The following is a 22721-nucleotide window of genomic DNA, read 5'->3' as shown; positions in this document are numbered from 1 at the left end:
TAACCCTGCACTTAAATACTTACTGAAATTATACTTTAAACTTGAACATAACTCACGCAAATATCATTAATCATTATTGTCAACAGCTTTATTTGCGAGGACTCCATGCACAGTGTAACCGTTATTGTAAACTTTATTGGCAGACAAAAAAGTTCCACGGTCTTACTTAAAATGAAACGTGCTTCTGAAACGTCAATGTCAAATTTTTTGAGGTTATGTTTTGATTTGAGTCGTATTTGGTAAACTTACTTTTATTAATAAAAACAACTATTTACATGCATATAATGATGCTGAAGGAGTGTTTTATCCTAAATAGAAGCCATAAATGTATTTAAGAAACATGTGGCCGCGGTATTTGTTGTGGTTCGCTCAGGAACACGTTGATTTTCGGCATGCCGTAAGTCTTATTTTGTTTGATTTAAAAAGTTATTTTTTACTTATACATGTAATATATATTTGTACAATATATTACAGGAAATGCAAAGTTTGCTGTCCATGTTCAATATTCCGATCAGATATGTCGAAAAACCATGTGAAGTAAGACCTTACTGGGTGGTAGAAGTGCCTTCCGAAGAGTGCGTCAGAAAACTTGCGTCGCGCTCTGTGCTGCTTAAAAACTGTATAGAAATATGGTCGAGGGCCAAAACCGAGGCTCAGCTTCATCAAAACTTGAAGCGAGCCATGCAGAACAGCACAGATCAGTGGATTACTTCAGAAGGTTCAGAGTATGGAGTCAGTGATCAAGATATTTGCCCCAGTGGCTTGATAGACGCGTGTCGGCCGGTGGACAAGTCTTTCAAAGTGGAAGTTGAGACCTTCTGCAAGCATTTTAGTATGAAGGAGAAAGTTGAGAAAATTGAGGTTTGTTAATTGAAAAAAAAAAACTTATTAAATCACCTGACTACCAGAATAATTGTTAACAAAGCTTAGACAGTGCCGATATCCAACAGCCCCAAAGTCATAAAACTCATAAACCACAACATGCATGTTAAGAATGGGGAAATACTGATTCACTTAATAGAGATTACGCACTTACAATCAAATAGAAAATCAATGGCCAATGTGTTTAAAAAGTGTTGTGGTCCACCAAATCTACAATATATTACTGAAATGATTAAAACTTCATTTTATAACATTTCAAATAAAAGCTATACAATCCATTACAAAATTTAATGGAATCTGTTTCAGAAATTTGATTACTTAGCATTTGAAGGCCCAGTGAAGTTGAAGAAGCCAGACATAGTCCTGAGCTACATAGAGTTCTATGGGCTGGACCCCAACAATGTGCCCGAGGAGCCAGAAGACTTGTTCTTTGGGAAATGGGTAAGTTTCCTACATAGACATGAATGCACAATTTGAACCTAACACTTGAAAAGAAATAAATATTGTATGGGTCAAAATATTTCAGAAATAAACGGCTGTAGGCTCGATAGGCGTGTGTTGTAATACTTATATTAGTATGTTTAAAGCATAACACAGGAACAAAAATATTTGTGATAATTATGAGTGCCATAAACATAAATAAAAGGCAACAGAAATTATTTTTATATTAATGTGCCTGGTTGGGGCTTCTGCACAAATCAGGCGAGGTTTGATAGGGGGGGTCACGAAAAAATCACGACAGATCACGTTGGGTATAAGGAGACCTCACGTGTATTTTTTCATAGTGAACGAAACTAAGAAAAAATATCTACCACATACTTTTTCTCCGTTTCGTTAAACTATATGGCACTTCAAAATAGTGAGTATAAATAAGATTTACTCTATACAATACTATTTAACTTAAAATGAGGTCAAATGAAAAAATAAAATAAAAATACACGTGTGGTTATGTGGGGGTGGGGGGGTTGGCCAAGAACCTCACCAAATATGACCAAAGGGGAGGGGGGGTCAAAAAAGTAGCCGAAAAAACCTCACGTGATTTGTGCACAAGCCCTTGGCTGGTTGTTTTTATGAACATATTTAATCTGATTTGATTATAATTATAACTAATGACTGAAGTACATTTTTATCAAGGTAGCAGACGGGCAGCGTGAGCTGATCCAGCAGCACTCCTTAAAGAAGCGCACTTTCATTGGCAACACCAGCATGGATCCTGCGCTAGCATTGTTAGCTGCTAACCAGGCACAAGTCCAAGATGGGGATATAGTGCTGGACCCCTTTGTTGGTTCTGGCTCTCTGTTGGTTGCTGCAGCACATTTTGGAGGTACCTCTACACACTCTACACACATTGCTGTAACAATGCTCACTTAATTTTTTACAAATTAAGTTTCACTAATTCTCAATAATGGGTAATAATTGTGGGTGCAGCTTTTTAAAGCACCAATGGATCGACAGTTGGAAGTGCTTGACGGAATTTGTACCTGGATTAGAATTTATATGCATTTTTCTACTATCCTATGCCCATGCAGTGTTATTTTTAGCGGTTTGTTAAACAATGAGATATATGTTGCAGCGTACGTGTACGGAACAGACATCGACTACCTCATGCTGCACGCGCGGACGAGGCCTACACGCGTCGGACAAAAGGTATTTACGACTTAACACAATTGCGTTTCGTTAGTAATAATGCTTGCGTTACCTATGTGATCTTCAAGTTAATTTTGCTATTTATATACCAAATAAGTTTTGATTCCAGGGGAGCTAGAAGAAAAATAAAAAATGTACTGCCTAATAAAAGTTTTACAGCTACAACGTTCGGCAGTAAACGTTTTCACAATATGGCATTATAATCTGGGGATGCGTGAAAAGTTATAATAAGAGGAAGCAGTAAAGTAACTTAGCGTCCGTACCAGAATCCATGTACTTTTTGTAGCCATCCTCTGAAGTGGATGAGGGCTGGAAAATATATAAAGCAATGATTTTTCCACCAGGTCCGTAAGAAAGAGGAGAGCATCCGCGCGAATATGCAGCAGTACGGTATCGGCGCCCGGTTCCTGGACGTGGTGGTGAGCGACTCCTCGCGCCCGCTGTGGCATCCCGGGTGGAGTGTTGACGCTGTCATCACCGACCGTTAGTACTGAAACAGTTTCTGACTCGACATTAGTCAGGAAGACATCGTGAACTGGGAACCAACCAACCAATCAACTGGGGAAGTACCTTCGCCTTACAGAAAACCACAGCCAAATAACACTAGACTAGGGATTGCCACATATTTACATATTTTACTAGTTTTTTGCGTAATACGTATTCCTAAATCTATGATTTGAAGTTAATAAATAACTTCTTAACAATAAAAATGAACTTACCTAGTAGTAAAAAGTGTTACAATGTCAATATCACTTTAAAATCAAAATTAGAAATCGGTTTTTTATTAAGTATATTTAATCATTCGCAAGTGCTCAAATTTTCGTTTACAATTATAAATTTGATTCGTTTTCAAAGCCTGATGATGGGATGTGAGGGGGGGTGAATGAAATTTCTTGAAAGGACAAGTTTTAGTAACTGTTCTCTGATTGAATTCTTTGTAACGTTGACATCCATTTTAGTAACAAAAGAAGATATTTTACTTGTAATGCGCTCCAATATTACCTTGTTCAACTTTTTTTTGACCGAGAAAGTAGTAAACTGTATAATTAATTTTTTTTAAATTTAATTTTCAGAAAAGTATATTGGTCAAATTACAGGGAACGAAACACGACACGACAATCTGCGAAAAATAATAGAGTGTAGGATTAAAAACCATCGCGGAAAGGGACTTCCTAAGAAAAGTTACATGGATCAAATAAAATATAAATATAAATAAAGAATTGGCTAGACGTATAGTAGCGTGTACCAGGAGACGAAGGAAATTGCATAAGATTGGGTGAAATTGTAAAGACAAAAGATTCTGTCTTATATTTGAATAGAAAATAATCTATAATTTATCATATATGTGTAATCGCGGTAATGTAAAGAATATGAATATTATCAAATATTCATTCACACATACTGATGGGCCCAACTGTAGTCGGTTGAGAACCGCCGACTTAATCCTGTTCATTTGTTTTGTTTTAATCTCTTATCACAGCATTATGACATAACATTAACCTTCTCTTTAGAATAATTTAAAAATGCCTTCCATGGCATCTCCATCCTTTAATTTTTCCTTCTATTACAGTATTTATGTAATCGTCATATCGTGCCACCAATATGAAAGAAGAAGAAATTCTCTCCTGTTCCCAGTCATCGTCAATTATATTTATATCTCACTAAATTTAAACATTTTCATTCGTTTTCTGTTCTGTTCAACTTCATACCTCTCATCCGTCGCCTTTTCCTCTTCTAAAACGCACAGCGCGTGCTGTATATAGGCATTTTTTTTATTTTTACCGGATCCGGTAGCTCCTGAAAAGTGCCGAATCCGGATCCGCCGGACCGGATTGCAATCCCTACACTAGACCCTACTCATAGTGTTGGGTTTTACCCGGTGAGTAAGGTTGCCAGAGTCCACGAGGGGAGGGAGGGTTGTTAGGGTCGGCAATGCGCATGTAACTCCTCTGGAGTTGCAGGCGTACATAGGCTACGGAGACTGCTTACTATCAGGCAGGCCGTATGCGTGTTTGCCACCGACGTAGTATAAAAAAAAAAGAAATGGGACCATACCAAAAGAACCTAGTCTTACTTCTGGGTTGGAAGGTCAGATGGCATTTGTTTCTGTAAAAATCTGCACCAATTTTAAGAGGTTAATGAGCAGACTGCAGCTCCGTTGGCGAGCGTGACGTGGCAGAAAATAGGAGCTATTCTGAAAGATGATGTTGCTCAGTTATTTCAATGATGTATAGTCAGCAAAATGTCTTCCCGGGCCGTGTAAGTGTAACACTGACAAACAGTAAGATATTCCTTGAGCTTGAGCTACTTCTCTCTCGGCTATTTCTTTCCGCCATCGCCCTTCGCGACAACATTTCCATCTTCACCACTTAGATGGTTGGCAGTGCTTGTGCGTTTCTCCATAAACATGCGTGCCTCGCGCAGCTAAACTGTGTATTGAATTATCACCTGTGGTATTTCTAGACCGATACAACCTCAAACCTTCAAGAAAAGATCATATTCCCATATTAAAGGCCGGCTACGCATTTACGCGCGACGGTAATCGTAAGCGATTACATTAGGTGATCTTAATGCGGTTCACAGAATACATCTACTTACCAAGTTTCAACAGTATAGTTCTTATAGTTTCGGAAAAAAGTGGCTGTGACATACGGACGGACAGACAGACAGACATGACGGATCCATAAGGGTTCCGTTTTTTGCCATTTAGCTACGGAACCCTAAAAATACAATAAGATTTTAAGGAACCATCTCCAAGGTCTTCAAAACATAGCCACGCCGCCGCCGGCCTCTATTCGCCGGCGCCGCCGCGATTTTAGGGTTCGGCGTCCATCTCTAGTGCAAACCTATGTTATGAACCCATTATTTTCAGCTCCATACGGGATTCGCGAGTCAACTGAACGCGTGGGCATAGAGAAGGAGAACTACACCCTGTCTTCGGAGCACCTGGCCCAGCACGTGCCCGCCAAGGTGGAGTACGCGCTGAGCCAGCTGTACCGCGACCTGCTGGGCTCGGCGGCGCGCCTGCTGGCGCCCGGCCGCCGCCTCGTCGCCTGGTACCCGCTGCTCAGGTACAGGACCCGAATACGCCACGACAATGTTGCATTCTTTTCGATGTTTTTTGTAAATGTTGATAAAACTATTAAAATTTGTTTGCTACAGGTACATTTTATTATGATTTATTTATTTCAAGAAAAACAAGAAGATTTTCGTTGCAACAAATTAGATACCAAATTTCATAGATCAGTACACCATAGTAATGATACTTTATGAGAATATTAAGTATTGTTATTATTTTCAACGAATAATTTAGAGTTTTTAGCGTCGGAAATCTATATAAATCTCACATACGAATCTCATATGGGCACAATTTTAGGTATTCGTTTATCAAAAGCCTTAAAAATGTTGAAAGTTAAATTCACATGTTATGTATTGAACTATTAAAAAAAAAAACAAATATCGTTATTGTTTTATTGCCTTTATGGTGTTTTATACGCTGTTTTTTAAATGCAGCAATGCCTTGTCTCTACTTTCATTAGACCCAGCCACATTAGTTGAAGTCATAAACACTATCTATCTCCCTCTACCGCGTATCTGGCACGAAGCCACGGTTATTTTGAAGATTACTTATCAATTTCAGAGCGGAATACAGCCCCGACCAGCTGCCGTCCCACCCGTGCCTCGAGCTGGTAGCCAACTCCGAGCAAGTGCTGTCACGACTCACTGCTAGGAGATTACTTACTTATGAGAAGATACGGGAGCCCGACGGGGACGTCGCGGCCGACGGAGGGGTCCACAACTTCAGGTGAGCCTTGTGTGGGGGGCGCAAGGTCGATATTGCTATGACAGGAGGCTGATGTACTAGATACAGCCAGTTCTATCTCGGCTCACTGCAAGACGGTTGGTTGCTTAGGAGATACTGGCGCCCGATGGGGATGTCGCGGCAGACGGAGGGGTTCACAAATTATAAGAGCCCTTTGTATGGGGGGCGTAAGGTCGCTATTACCGTGGCAGGAGACCTACAACTCCGAGCAAGTCTCATTTCGGTTTACTGCCAGGAGATTATTACTATTATTACTTAGGTACTTATGAGGAATGAGAATATACTAGGTCTATATTGCCGTGGCAGGTGGCTCACATATTAGATACGGGAGCTATGTGGAGAAAAGTTCGTTGTTACTGTAGTAGGTGTCTCACGTATAAGGTTTAAGGCCGGAGGGAGAATAACTTGACACAAATGTGTTCAGTTGTAATCTTTAATAATAATATACCTTTTCTCAAAAATGGACGGTAAAGTCGACTTTGCTAGTTAAAAAATAGGTCGCAAAGTGCGTAGTTTATGGTCAACCAAAAATTCAAAAGGTTAAAATATTGCAGTCTCGATTTCAGGACTGCAATGTTGCACACAAATTCCATTATTTGTCGAAAAGAAGTTGTAATGGCCAGATCAAATGAACAGCTCATCAACTTATTATTATAATATTGGTACCGCGACTATTTAGCTGTCTCAAATAGGTTTTCGGCAGAAAAATACACTTCTATTTTTTTATTAAGTGATAAAAAGGCGGCAAAGCAAACCAATTTTCAATTGTTTTTAAACACTCCAAATAAGAAAAATTAAAAAGAAAAATTGTGAAAATATATACGTAAGAACGTTGCTTCTGTAAAATATTTCTATTCCATGTATATTTATATTTTATGCGCCATTTTTGAGAAAAGCACTATAAGTATCTGACCCCGCTGGAAGACTACTAGCTTGGCTACGGATTCAATTAAACAGATTCCCAAGGTCGTCTGTTCTAAACGAATCCTCAGCCAAGAAGTAGCTACTTGCGAGCCTCGATAATAATGTACTATTGAATGCACGGCGGTACAGTAATGTCATGTTTGATCAGGGAGAAGTACTTCAACTCCGGGGCGGAGCCGCGGCGCGCCAGGCGGGCGGCGGCCGGCCGGGGGCGCCGGGGCGGACACAGGGCGGATGTTACTTAATTACTTTATTCATATATATTGTATATCTATACATTATGTTGTAACTTATTTTGTACCATCAACGGCCTGGGGGAGATCGGTGGAGTCTACACGTTTTAGTGATTTATTAAATAAGTGTGACTGAAATAGTTTGTTGATAATAAACTTGGCAGTGATGATGCCATTATTATGATTGCATTTATTTTTAGATTATCTTTATGATAAATATTTTTATTTTATATTCAAATTCGCATGTAAATTGAGATAGTCAACTACATAACGTAGATGTATAATCAGCTGAAAATATGGTCCGAGGATTTTCTTGTATTGTAACATACATATGTCTAAATTCGATACTGTCCGTAAATACGATAATTTTTTTTTACATATGGAGTATTCTGTCCCCTTTTTGATTACATGAGGTGGGGATAAATGGTTTGTATGTTTCCAGGGATACATGGAATAGTTATTGGTTTAGAAGGGGGCAAGGTTGTTGGTTAACCGCTCGTGCTGTTATTGATACCCGAGAAAAAGATTCTAAAATTGAATCACAAGCGTAGCGAGTGGTTCGAGAAGTGGAATTTTGAGCGTTGCGAGTTAAGACACGAGGGTTAAACAAACTTTACGTCCGAGTGAAATACAAAGTTTGTCACTACATCAACGCGAGAACGCAAATACTAACTATGAAATATTAAATAAATCAAATTAAATTGAACGCAGTAAAAAATTATCATTCAAAATTATTATTTAACCTTTTGAACGCCACGCGTATCGTATGCGTAATCGTGAACCTTGTCGGCACGCATAAAGGTTGATATTGGGCTGTAGCCGCGCGCGTCATATGACGTCTTTGGCGGTCAAAAGGTTAAAAGTCAATTCCACTAGTTAACATAAGGAAACAACTCAAAATTTGCATCTGATTACTTTGCCCCACGTGTAGATAAAATGCAACTTTCTCATTAGTTTTTGAACAATTAAGGAGGCCTTTACCAGTCGGTGTGGTGAAACCAGATTTACTCCTGTCTGCCCCCTCGGTAATGGAAAATGTCGATACGCATATAAATACGAGATGTTTCTGAAAATGTTCATGTGGAAATTTTACAATTTAGTGACGGCGCATCAGCAATAATGATTAAAGCGGAGGCCGAGGTAGTATGTAGGTGTAAAGTAACATATACACATAGTACAACGGCAGTGTGTGGGATCGAGTAGATGGTGCAGTGCAGTGGCAGTGTGTCTCGTGTGTGGTGACGCGGGGCGGGGCTACTCGGCGAGGGCGAGCGCGGCCAGCAGGCGCGCGAGCGGCGCGGGCGCGGGCGCGGCGCCGGCCGCCCGCTGCTGCCTCCTGGCCGCCGAGCTCTGCACCGACACACGTATACCGGGTTTTTATTCAATTCCGTTAACTCCGGGGTATGGGTAATAGTAGTTTATGTGACTGCTACATATTAAATGGCAAGAGACGAACGAAGTGAGTTTCTAAAAAGATCACACGAGTGTTTTAATGCCTAATTATGTACAGTTACATACACTATTTTATCTACACACAAACTTTCTATGAAATATTCACTAACCCAAATTACAGCCTCCGTTAAGGCATCTTTGCCAAATCGAATTGGAACTCGCGGATATGTGGTGGCGTCACAGAAATATTTTTATCGCATATTTTACATTAGTTACCTTAAAAACAACAAAACATATTCATTTTATACTTAAAACTAATTAAAAGATAAACTTTTTTCATGCATGTATTTTTTTTTCAATTCAGAAACAAACTAGAGTCGGGGGCCTATTTCCGTATCATTCGATACAAACTAACATGCGAGATATGTCAAAATTGTATGAAATTGACATTTCATTTCAAACAAAAAGGCATCTCGACTGATATTAGAATAAATATTCCAAATTTAAATGCATAACCAAATCTATGAAATCTATTTTGATGTGGTTATGAAGCTATAACTACATTATCACAGATAAGAAATTTGTTGTAACGAAAGAGTTTATCGTAATGTTGGCCATTATTTACGGATTTTGAAGGCAACATAGAGGGTTTATGATATGTGTGTAGATAAATACTTTTAAGGAAACTAAATGACATATTTAATTTAAAAAAATGTTTTTTTTTTTTCTTTTATAAAAAGTTATTAAACGTTGCATCTAAGCGTTGTTGTAACACGGACATTACATTTAATTCAACCAAACAATTGAAAACTGTGACATATCAATTTCATTTCGAACATCAATCGTCCAAGATGATGTTTACATTTAGTAGCAAATGTACACACTATAGTAAATAAAAATAAATAATAAATTATCTCCGAAATGGAGTTAATACGGAGTATAACTACAATGTTCTGCCGCCAGAGAACACCACTAGCCCCTTTCGTAAATAATAGAGTAACTTATACATTCTGTTTATGGAAGGTGGAGTTAAGAAATGGAATCTCCATGTACCAAAAAGTGTCATCAAAAAACCTTAAATAGGTGGCGCTATAATACCTAGAATACTTGAAAAAAAAAATCTAATCATAGACAGCGAACTTCACTTCGTCAATAGGGACCGTGCGCGTTAGAGGGTCTGCCATCTTGTGGCCTGAATCGGAACCATAAACATGCACATGTACACGTCACGTGTTTTCTTGTGCATAGTAGGTTCTGCCATCTTGTGGGCTACATCGGAACAAAAAACACCACATTTACGCCTCGCGCCAAAAATCTGACGACTCCTGTGCTGCCTCCTACAGTTCATGCACGCTCCCTATAACACCTAGGTTCTCAGCTACTCCAGCGCTACTCTGGAGAGATTTGGAACTATTATTTATAGCTGACAGCTGGACACTTTTGCAACAGTTCTACCACAAGAGATTTCATTCCTTTTCATTCCACACTCCACAGTTCTGTGCCTTAAATTAAACTGTTTTTGACAAGTCGTCACAGATAATAAAATATGACATTAATGCATCAAGGCGGTTTGTTTACAAAGGGCCTACTTGACAACGCAAAAATTGAAGTTTACTTATCTGCCTCTTTATTTGAATATGCAAGAGTGATAGAGAGGTTAGATAACGAAATTTCGATTTTCTCGTTTTACGGTAGACCCACAGATTGTGATGGATGGTGGCAGTGGCGCCCCCTTCGCAGTATTTCGCGTAATATTCCCTATTAAAATACCGGTGTTTTTGAGAAAGTCACTTAATTTAAGCTCAGGAATAAACCTTGTAATTAACGGAAAAAAAATGTATACTATTCTAACGATCGCTCCAGGAAGTCCTTTGGACTTGCAGTCTATCATACCTATAATAACACCTTGCTGATGTAAAAAAAAATATACTTTTTATCCATTTCTTACATCTTTTAACACGTTTATTAACCTTCCGGCTTTGTCGGGCTTGTCGGGACCCACATCCGTAACACGGACAGTGAACGTGTTAACCGCCTCGACTATTTCAAGGCTATATCGACTGTTTCTTATGACCCATTCCCAGGGTTATGTTCCCTTGGATCGCTCTTCAAAACCTGGTTTAACGTAAAAAAAATTGTAATTCGAATCCTTTCCATAATGATAAATCAACTAATAAGTATGTTAATAGCACTTGGTATAATAACATGTCTTGTAACAAAGTTAATCAAAATGATAAGGTACCTGCGACCACTGGCACAGTTTGAGCACCTCCTGGCGCTTGCCGCTGTTGCCGGAGGACTTGTAGTAGTTCAGCAAATTGTTCGTCGCCTGGCAACAGCCAACAACAAACCAATTTAATAAATTAATCATCTGCACAAACCAAAACGGGAGTCATAAGTTCAAGCCCTTAAAATCGGACCAAGCTAACTCTGCACGACACTATCTATATCATTAATATCTAAAAATATGACGTTTCTAATGACATTATCTCATTTTGTTCTATTCTAATTGGCATAACTTAGCATATTCGTAGGTGACCCTCTCTCAGTACTCAAAAGTCATAGATATTTATAATTATCACGTGCATGTAGATGCAATCAAAGATAATATGTAAATGAAAGCATACCAAAAATAGTCCAAGCAGCGCTCTCATGTTGTCCGGGTTGAGCTTCACGGCCTGGCAGTAGTAGGTCTTTGCCAGCTCCATGTTCTCCATGCCGCCCTGGAACAACATGCCACACGTGAATAGACAAACAGGGGCTCCGAGGGGTGATCCAAAAATTACGATTATTAAATACTATTACTGGGTGACAACAGTAAAAAGTGATATTATTTTTTAAAGCAATTTATAGTTATAATATATTCAGTATATATATATATATATATATATTTTAGTGTTTTTATATAGTTTATTAAGTTTTTCAATTGTTTACGGCAGTTCTAATAATTACCTGTTTACTTTTCTCCTTCCAACATTTTTACATGTCTGTTTGGGCCGCCGTTTGCACATTGTTTCAAATATAAATAAAATAACATTTAAACTACGACCTATAAAACTAAATCTACAATAATCCCCCTGGTTCAAAGGTCCCCATTATTCCCGCTGCATTCCTCGCTGCACCGCAATGGAGAGCTGCCGAACCGGACACGAGCCAGAGCCAGGCTCGCAGCCCCCGTCTCGCAGGCGACGCCCGACTCTGAAGGAGGAGCGGGCTCTGAACCCCGCCGCCCCGCTGTCTCAATAGCCACCGGCACAAACTCATAAGCTGAGGGCTTACCGCGAACCACGTTCGACGTATCGCCTCCCAGTCACACTTATGTACGAATTTACGAGTGCGACAGAGAGGCAACACGTCGAACGTGGTTCGCGGTAGGGCCTCTTATTCCAACGCGGACTACTTTGCCGCGGACTCCGCTGCTGAGCCAGCGTTGTGCCTCAAATGGGATGCAGCGTAAGTGCTGACACAAGTTGCTTCCCATAAAAGGCAGCGCCCCCCCCCCCCCCCCCCCCCCCCCATGGAATTAAGTCCAGCAGGCCTTGTACCGTCCATGCGACTCGACCCCGGCGGCTCCAAAACGCACGGCACATTAGGCCCCCGCACGATCTCGTTCATTGAGTGAGGCCTCATACATTATTTTTGTGTTTTGTGCAATAAAGTTTAAATGAATGTATAAATCCGAACGTGTGTCTGTCTGTCTGTCGGTTACCTCTTGACGCGTAAACCGCTGAACCGAGTTAGTTGGAATCTGGTAAAGCGATAGTAATTATCCCGGAAATCATCCCTTAAGAGGGTGTGAATTGAGGGTATTCCGGGGTGGAAGTGAAATAATTGATGTAAGCATTTGCTCAAATTGAATGATTGCCTTTACACTCTAGGCGTTATATGTAGTTGGCAGTTGGTAGGAAATCAATAAAAAGCAGATTGGTTAAAAATATTCTACCCTAATGCAGACGAAGTCACAAACGTGGAGTCCTCACCATGGTGTACCGGATGTCGGCCAGCCGCTGCAGGTGCAGGTGGCTGTGCGGCTGGTGCAGCAGCAGCTCCTCGGCGCAGAAGGCTGCCCGCGCATATTCGCCCGTCTGCAGGTACAGCTCGCACAGCTCCTGCCACGCCTCCACGTCTGACATGAACCTGGAAGGACATTCAGTAAAGTTAGGTTAGGTTGGTTGCTCGAAACCGTGTTTTACTTAATTTAAAATGATTAAATAAACACAGGCAATACAAGGACCCTTCAATGCTACTTAATAATAAAATAATAATAATAATAATAAATATTATAGGACATTATTACACAAATTGACTAAGTCCCACAGTAAGCTCAATAAGGCTTGTGTTGAGGGTACTTAGACAACGATATATATAATATATAAATACTTAAATACATAGAAAACACCCATGACTCAGGAACAAATATCCATGCTCATCACACGAATAAATGCCCTTACCAGGATTTGAACCCGGGACCATCAGCTTCGTAGGCAGGGTCACTACCCACTAGGCCAAACCGGTCGTCAAAATGTCAAGACTTACTTCTTCAGGTAGTCGACCAGCTCCTTGATGGCCTCGACTATGAGTCCCTGCGCCTTGAGGATAGCGACCCTGCGCTTGCGCGCGGCCGCGTTCGTCTCGTCCGCCTTGATGATCACGTCCAGCAGCTCCAGGGCTTCTTCATATCTGCGGTAGTGAAAATAACCTCAACATTTTGTTTGCATATATAGATAACTATTTTTCCTGCGTCATTATTTGTTTTAGTTTAGTTGGTGCCAAAAATAAATACTCATTCTCATAATTCTCATTATCCACAAAGACACATTCACTTCTATTACTAGGTACTAAATTAGAAACAATGTTATTGACATTAATATCAATCGAAAATTAAATAGTTTTTGTTCATTAATACTTTTATATCATGGAGAAATTTTAACCTCTTTTTCTTTTTAACTTAAAAATTTTAACCTCCTTAGGTACTGACTGAAACCTTTTTAGGGTTCCGTACCCAAAGGGTCAAACGGGACTCTATTACTGAGACTCCGCCGTCCGTCCGTCCGTCTGTCACCAGGCTGTATCTCATGAACTGTGATAGTTAGTCAGTTGAAATTTTGCACAGATGGAGTATTTCTGTTGCCGCTATACCAACAAATACTAAAAACAGCATAAGATAAATATTTCTTTCCAATCTCGAGGTTCTCATCCAATCACCGAAGTTAAGCAACGTCGGGCGGGGTCAGTACTTGGATGGGTGACCGTTTTGATAGATAATGGTACGGAAGTTACGGAACCCTTCCTGTGCGAGTCCGACTCGCACTTGGCCGATTTTTAACACATTCACTGTCCCGATCTGAAAATAAGTTAACCTTACGGCGGCTACGAAGAGCGAGTACCTGCTGACTTTCGAGTCTCTCGCATCTGTTCCTTATATAAGAACAAAGGAGACCGCGCGGACTGTAACTCCTACAGAGGAATATCCCTTCTAACTTCTCCAGGGAAGGTCTTTGCCCGTATTCTACATTAAACTCGGCCGAGACTCGCTTAACCAAGTAGAGCAGTTTAAATACCTGGGTAGCACCATCACAGCCAAGTGCCACCTTGAGAACGAGATAAACTGTAGAATAGGAGCCGCTGCAGCAGCATTCGGCAAACTTCGTTCAAAGGTGTTTCGGTCACATGACATAAAGCTCGCTACAAAGGTTGCTGTATACATGGCTATTGTCCTGCCAAATCTTCTATATGCTTCAGAAACGTGGTGCCTGTATCGGAAGCATATTCGCTCATTAGACAGCTTCCATCTGAGATGCCTCCGCGACATTATGGGTGTCCACTGGTCCGACCGTCTTAGGAACACGGAGATCCTTAGACGTGCCGATGTCGCCGGAATAGAGGCCTACCTAATGAGACGACAGCTACGATGGTGCGGTCACGTCTCCCGGATGTCCCAGGACCGAGTCGCGAAACGCATCTTTTACTGCGAACTGCAAAATGGTAAGCGAAAGCGAGGCGGCCAGTTTCTGCGGTTCAAAGATGTGTTGAAGCGGCATATGAAGAGAGCTCATATAGAACCAACGACATGGGAGAGTCTAGCTGGTGACCGTCCACAGTGGAGGCATATTGTGCAGACGCAGGTGCGTGAATTCGAAGCCAGGCGACGCACAGAACTTGACGATAAGCGTGACGAGCTAAAGGCCAGACCACCTATGGCCATAACATATAATTACGTCGGAGGGGTGCTGACCTGCAGCGAGTGTGGCCGCACATTCGCTGCTAAGATTGGCTACGTCAGTCACCTGAGAGCGCACCAGCGACACTCTCAGCGGTAGAAAGCAGTTGCTGTGGCCGAAAACGGCTAGGAGACGATGATGATGACGAGCCACGGACACCGAGCATGTTCAACAAGATTGGTAAGGGTTCTGTAAAAAGTGCTTTTATTGACCCAAGTTGCAAACTTGCCTGGGAGAGAGGGAGAAGAATATGTTGTTACTTGGTCTGTTCTTTACACTTGGTTACATACATCAATCTCTCAGGTAATAAGGAAACTTTCACTTTTAATATGGAAAATTATTATTATTATTATTTGTATGTCTTTCCATATCTTGGGACCATGGGGTCCCGGACCTTTTGCAGGCATGCGTGGGGCCGAAGCCAACAGCGCAGAGTGCCTTTTAGACAAATTTAATATTATGTAATACACCCCTGATGGGCCCCTGAAACTGCCGTCGTAAAGAGACCAAGAGCAACCGGTGGAACAGTTAATGTAGTGATTATCGCAACAAATCATTAAGAAATGATGCATGGAATGATATTAGTGCAGCAATGGGCTTGCCTGTAAACTGGTCGATCGTCGGATCGCTTGCCGCACGCGGCTGCCGCGCTATAGTTCAAGATGGAGCCAAAAAAGGCTCACGAGCCAAAATACAGATTTGCCGCGGTCGAACAATGTTCGCGTGGTGTCGAGAGGTGTGCGCCGATTTGTACCCAGTGGCTGTTAACAGTCACTGTGCCAACTCGCATCTTATGCATCTTTCATTTCCACATCCGGAGCATATAGCTCTAATAACGAGTCCTAGGGACGGCCAATTAAGGCAAGCCAGAGCTGACAGTCCTGCGGGGTCCCCTGGGTCCACTCCGACCGAGACACGCCAGAAGCGGAGACCCTGATCGACTCTCGGGAGCACTCGGTTCCGTGGAGTTACTCCCCAACAGCTCGCCACAAGCTGATTGATTCACAACTTCGGAGGGTAATTTGTTCTTTGCAATAAAATTTTTGCTGATATTTGGTTTATGTTGTTACTATTAGTTTAAATTTATTTTATTTATTTATTTAAAATTTGATTCAGGCAACAAGGCCCATATTACAAATACCTTACAGACTAACATACATATACATTTTATAAAATTACAACTAAACACTATTTAGGCGACAAAACGGCGTGGCTCCGTTGAATCGGCTGCTCTTGTGTCGGATTCGGCAGTTTGCCCCGGAACCTCCGAAACACGACACCCTTCGGCCAGAAGTCGGCGCATTCGATGGTCCCCTGCAGCGGTCGCGGCACGCGCACAACAAAAGAGTTGAAATGCACGTAGTGGCGCGATCGAAGCTGGAACACCCTCAGCGTGTATCCGGTCTTCTGGTGTACATACTCCACCACTTCAGCAGCCGTGGCGGTGTAATGCAAGCGCGATACGTACAGCGCCTTACTCGGTGTAGCAATCCGCAAGCCAGAATTAGCCGGTTCGGCGGTACCACACTGAGTCTTACGAGGCGCCGTGCGCGCCTTCTTCTTTCTTGATACCAGTGTGAACTCCTCCTCATCCACACTAGCAACAGGGAGCTTCTCCTTTGGAGTCGCTCCCTCTTCAGTACCCTTTACAAGTACACTAAACCGGTTCGATGCAACTTTCGGACCGGCGACGACATCCGCGTAAACACGATGACGTGATTTGGAGGAGGCGGGGGGAGGGCGCGCGCGCGGGAGGCTCGCGGGCGGCAACACGGCTGATGCGACACATTTGACAGTGTCAGCAACTCGCAAACTGACCGCTTCGGTGCTCGTAGCATGCCGGTCATCGCACTTGAAATTCGACGCCGCCGACCGAGTAAGGGCACTGTTTCGCAAACTGATGACTTCGTTGCCTAACTCGGTTATAGTGACCTGGGTCGCTTCAAACTTCGAAATGACATCCACTAATCTTGTTTTTAGGGCCACGATTTCCTTCATCAAGCAGCTAGCGTCAACATGATCCGGAATATATGATGGCAGGCTGGAGACACCCGTCGTCATAAACTCCGGAATCCGGTCTTCATTCTCCCTTAGAACTTTTATGATGTCCTCTAGGGTCTTCTTCCCAATTTCATCTCCTCTCCGGTGAGGTACAAACGTGCCGGCGATCCCAAGGGACTGGTGCAGCACCTTCTTTGCTGCACAGATGTCCTCGACGGAAAAACTCGACGAACAGATCTGGACAGCAGACACCGTGTCCATCACTCCTTCCAGCAGCAGCTTCCGTTGCAGAAAGGCGAGGAGCTCGTTCACGATAGGTGCACTCAGCTCGAAGGCACTCATCGCGTCACTTCGCTAGCTGCGGCCGAGCCGCGCTAATTTCGCAATTAATTAAATGAATTGATCATCAATGCGTCTTTGTCGATGCGCGCATTGGACACGACTGTTTAAGGTAATGTTCTCTTGGTCTCTTAGTTCTGGACATTCATAATATCCATGAATGATTATGAACGAAAATTGTTATATCCATACGAACATTTGACATGTTTCCGAAACTTTTCCAACATTGGAAATTTTCTGATGGTACATCAGTATACTGACCTTTCTTCTGCCTCGAGCTGTGCCGCCTTATAGCGCATGACGCGCATGCTGCCCGGGAACTCCTGCTTCAGCATGGAGATGCACTGCTTGGACACGCTGTATGTGTGTGTGTCCAGTGCCGCATACAGCACTTGCTCCAGGATCACATACTCTGTACAATACACATTTGTATAATATAAGTGGTGTACAGCTAACTTTGAAATAGCTATTAGTAGATAAAGTGCAAAATTACTGTTTTAGCAATTTTGCACCTATACAGGGCGTCCCACGGCGATGCCACATGGAGGGAAAGTACCTTAAATATCATAGATAGCATATTTTGCTGAAAGAAGACTTCATTTTATTTTTAAAACTTAGTTAAATTGCATTCATACTTTTTTAATTTTTTTTGAAAAAAAAATGTATGGAAAAAAAATATCGCGTCATTGGAGGAAAAGTACCTTAATTTTTGTAAATGAACATCTTACTGAAAGAAGACATTATTTCGAATTAAAAAAACAAGTTGAATTGCATTTTAAATAATTTCATGGTTAAACCGGGAATCGAACCCTCTACACGAGAAAAAAAAATACCCTGTAGCTTTGTCATATCGATCGAAAGGCTTCAATGTGAGAATTACTTTTTTGCTAAATAACGAAATAAAAATGCCATGCATTTTAATATTTTTAATACAAAATTAAATCAATTTATCAAATGCTCAAAATGTTTTCCATCCTGTTCAATACAAAGTCTCACTCTTTTCATTATTTCACTCCCTGTCGATTTTTTAATTATGGTGTGGTGGATATTTAAAATAATACGTCTAAGTTCTGCTTGTAGCTCGTGGACATTTTCATACTGGTTCTTGTAAACTACATTTTTTACATAACCCCATAAAAAAAATCTAACGGGGTTAGATCTGGGGATCTCGGCGGCCATCTAGTTTCTCCATTTGTTCCGATCCAGGAAGTAAAGTGTTCATTGAGATAATCCCTTGTTCTGTGACTGTTATGAGCCGGAGCCCCATCTTGCTGAAAAATAATGTTTTGTCGTTCTGCCAACGGAAGATTATTTATCTCAATTCTTAAAATCTCAAGTATTTCTAAATACCTATCCGTATTTAGATGCCCTTCGTAAAAATGTACTAAGAGGACCCGGTTGTTTACAATACCACACCAACAGTTGAAGGAAAAACGCACTTGATTGTTAGTCTCGCGGATACGTAAGGGATTCTCCCTGCACCAGATGCGGTTATTATGTCTGTTGTACATACCATTATTGCTGAAGTTTGTTTCGTCAGACCAGATAATATTATTAAGAAAATCGTGATTCTCTAGAATGAGCCTCTCGATTTCTCGGCAGAAAATCAATCGTCTACCAGGATCACCCGGTTGCAATTTTTGTACTAATCGCCCTTCAACGTAACTTTTAAATTTGTATTTTTTCAGTACACGGTGTATTTTGCTTTTCGAAAATCCGGTTTCTGCTTCACCTTCCCTCACTGAACATTTAGGATTTGCCTCAAAGTATATCAAAATGTCGAGCTCATCGTCAGTGTTTAACATTTGGTGCCGTGGTTGTGGTAATAGATGATCGAAACGTCCCAAATTTGTCAGATTATCCACCAACCGTTTCATAATAAATCGAGATGGTGTATTTCTATCAGGATATCTTTCACGGTGCCAATTTAAGGCTAATGTTATGTTTTTGTGGTTCAAAAAGTATGCTTCCATTAAATCAACATTATTTTGATACGCCATGGTTATTTAATACAATACCGTCGTAACAAAATCCTCGTAAAGCGAAATAACTAAATAAAATAGTCAATTCCCGCCAACAAACTTTTTAAACTTTTTTTTTTTACTTTCAACACCTGATCATAGTTTAAGATACTTGTTTTTCTGCCTAGTCAGTAATTTTAAAACATGTTTAAACAATAATTGACACTTATTTTAACAGATTTATTTAATTTAATGACACGAAACACGGAATTTAAACACATTATAGCAAGAATTAAAATACGCTCGTTGTCGTTTACGCATACGGCAGAACATTATGCACACAAACTCAATTGATTGCATACAAACAGGTACGTTCCTACTTATTACTTATCTCTTTATCATTTTATCATGCACTACAATTATAATAAGGAAATGATGCGTACTTCTCAAGTGGGTCCTGATTCATTAGTAATAGGTACTTTAAAATGAAAGATTAGTTGTATGCCCATACGGGAATGTCATTATTCTAATCAAAATTTCACATCAAATGAAAAAAATAATGGTCTTCCTTTTGTTTCCAACACTATGTTAATTGGCAAAAAAATAATTCTCACATTGAAGCCTTTCGATCGGTATGACAAAGCTACAAGGTATTTTTTTTTCTCGTGTAGCGGGTTCGATTCCCGGTTTAACCATGAAATTATTTAAAATGCAATTCAACTTGTTTTTTTAAATCGAAATAATGTCTTCTTTCAGTAAGATGTTCATTTACAAAAATTAAGGTACTTTTCCTCCAATGACGCGATATTTTTTTTCCATACATTTTTTTTTCAAAAAAAATTAAAAAAGTATGAATGCAATTTAACTAAGTTTTAAAAATAAAATGAAGTCTTCTTTCAGCAAAATATGCTATCTATGATATTTAAGGTACTTTCCCTCCATGTGGCATCGCCGTGGGACGCCCTGTATATTGCAATTTGCAATGCACTTTGTTGCCAATCTAGGCAATTTTTCTTATGACTCTTAAGAACTCGCAGAATGAGCGAGGCCGACGGCTAAGCTCCGCAAAGATAAGGCAGGCAGTCCCGAATGTGTAGTTTCCTGCGAGTTTGAAGTCGAGCTGCAGAAGAGCATAACTTGGAATTGAACCAGTGGTCAAGTGTAAGTAAGACTGAAAGCCAAGCTTGGCTTAGTGTTGTGTGTGCAGCGCATTTAGGCGTGGCCAAAGGCCAAGTTACAGACAAAAACCAATGGTCAAGGCTTAAGGCCGAGCTTCACGACGGACCAAAGGACTTCTGCGTGAGGCCAAAGGTCGAGTTACGAGAGATCAGAGCTTGTAATCGGACAAACGGCCAAAGGCCCAACCGTTCGATCGAGGAGCGTTTCCATGCAAGGCCAAGCTGTAGGAGAGCATAGCCTGGACATTAATCAATATGATCTCGATTCTCTTGCTACTCAATCTTTAGCATCGCATGGAAACGCAACCTGCTTGGATGTTTTGGGCCTTCAGCCGTATGCACTTTTTTTAATTTCATATTTGAATCATACGATCACAGCTGTGCAGTAAATCGGCATTTGGCCTAGGGCTGCACATTTCAGGCTTTAGGCCTGATACCGTGGAGCGCGCTCTTCGGCCACCTAGGGCCATGAAGCTCATTCTTGCGATCCGCCAAACACACCGTCTTTTGTTTATGTCCGAGCTCTGCTGTCCTGCATATTGCCCTTCGGCCTTTCGGTTCGTTACTAAACAATTAACCATTGCCATTTCCGAATTCAACCCTTCTGTAGCTCTGTCTAAGGCCTCGCACTATGGTGGTGGGTTCTCGAAGGCTGGGATCTCCCTCTCGCTGTCCAAGTTTGGCATGCCAGTTTTATATTAGATATGCCAAATTGCATACGGCGCACTGTGGGGTGAAATTCGGCTCTCATTGACATAGAAACCGAAGTTGTTATTTTTATGTTTTTTGATTGAAATAGGTTTTGCCAAAAAATCACAAATAATTCTTAGTATAACCACCTGCGAGGATATTACGGTTAGTTTTGCGGTTCTGGAGTAATAATGATTTCTGGTTCCTGCTCCATACATTTTTATTGAAAAAATTCGTTACTCGTCATTTTTCATTCCAAATCGTCTAAAATTCATAGGTTACCATAACAATGCATGATACGGGCAAAACTGGGCAAAAGGGCCATTTCAATAAGAAAAAAAACATAAAAATAACAACTTCGGTTTCTATATCAATGAGAGTCGAATTTCAGCCCACAGTGCGGCGCAGCAAAACAAAATATTAACTTCATTAAAAATAATTGCCAAAATATAATAAGGCATCATGCCATGAGGCCATGACACTTTTTTACAACTGTTTTTTTTGCAATTAAACCCTCTTAGATCTTTTTACAGATGTCTAAGAGTCAGTCTTAGATAACTTTTAACTTCTACATCGACTTTGACTCTACTCACATTTCACGTAAAAAAACTACTCAGCCTGTTGTGCGAGGACCCCCCCAAGTGCGAGGCCCCGGGCGGTTGCCCTGTTTGCCACCCCCAAAGGCTGCCCCGGAGTTTAATTATGAACAGTGCTCACTCTCATTGCCGAGGCTGTTTATGTCGTCCATGATGGTGACCCAGAACTCCATCACGTCCTCGCTGCGCCGCTCGTTGTTCTCCCGCCATTGCCGCATTAGGTCTTTTATTTCTGGAAAAAATGGGAACTTTATGGTATGAGTTGCCTGAATTACTAATGAATACTACTTATAACATCATCATTTTTATGTTGTTGTGTCATTTTAGTGAATATTGGCTAAAAGCAGTAGGTGTTTTTTACCAACAGTTTTTCCGTTGCTTGCTGGCAAAACGTAAAGTTATTAATGAAAATAAAAGGATGTTTGAACACTGTAAACAAACAAGCAATTATTATATTTGGTGTGAGCATATAGACCAGGCAAGATGTTTTTATTTAATCCTGGACATGTAGCATTAACAAAGGTTTTTCTTACAAGAAAATCTTTTCTCATCGTAATTTAAATGAAAATAATTGATGTATGTTTACAAACCTCCAATGCTGAGATCTTCGTAATTGTACGACATATTTATCTTGTTTTATCTACTAAAGCAATAAACAATCTTATATTAACCAAATAAGTAATAGAATTTCAGTAATGTCGGAAAACCGGAAAACTCATGCAGTCATTTCCATTCTAGTCACGTCAGACAGTTGTCAATGTTGTCATATTCTATTCTTTGGTTGTCATTTGTCATTGTCACATTTATTTGTCATTCAAAATTCGATGATTGATG

The 22721-nt window shown here is 40.8% G+C and overlaps 2 protein-coding genes across 2 annotated transcripts; one reads left to right on the top strand and one right to left on the bottom strand.

The window, feature by feature from the left end:
- Positions 1 to 182: 182 nt before the first annotated feature.
- LOC133515691 (tRNA (guanine(10)-N2)-methyltransferase homolog) lies at positions 183 to 7690 on the top strand. Its single transcript, XM_061848234.1, has 9 exons — positions 183 to 397; positions 475 to 861; positions 1189 to 1323; positions 2017 to 2206; positions 2456 to 2529; positions 2874 to 3012; positions 5402 to 5600; positions 6170 to 6334; positions 7425 to 7690. Exons 1-9 carry the CDS (start codon positions 326 to 328, stop codon positions 7519 to 7521), a joined length of 1458 nt encoding a protein of 485 aa, XP_061704218.1. The 5' UTR covers positions 183 to 325; the 3' UTR covers positions 7522 to 7690.
- On the bottom strand, positions 6768 to 22648 carry LOC133515693 (ER membrane protein complex subunit 2-like). The gene is made up of 8 exons (XM_061848235.1): positions 22478 to 22648; positions 22009 to 22119; positions 17724 to 17874; positions 13438 to 13581; positions 12882 to 13038; positions 11529 to 11624; positions 11144 to 11230; positions 6768 to 8859 (listed from the first exon to the last, which is right to left on the bottom strand). The coding sequence occupies exons 1-8, from the start codon at positions 22509 to 22511 to the stop codon at positions 8764 to 8766; spliced, it is 876 nt and encodes a 291-aa protein (XP_061704219.1). The 5' UTR covers positions 22512 to 22648; the 3' UTR covers positions 6768 to 8763.
- Positions 22649 to 22721: the final 73 nt, after the last annotated feature.

The sequence above is a fragment of the Cydia pomonella genome, chromosome 3, assembly GCF_033807575.1.
Source record: "Cydia pomonella isolate Wapato2018A chromosome 3, ilCydPomo1, whole genome shotgun sequence".
Classification (NCBI taxonomy): domain Eukaryota; kingdom Metazoa; phylum Arthropoda; class Insecta; order Lepidoptera; family Tortricidae; genus Cydia; species Cydia pomonella.
Note: the sequence above shows the minus strand (reverse complement) of the source record. Positions and strands in the feature narration are given on the sequence as shown.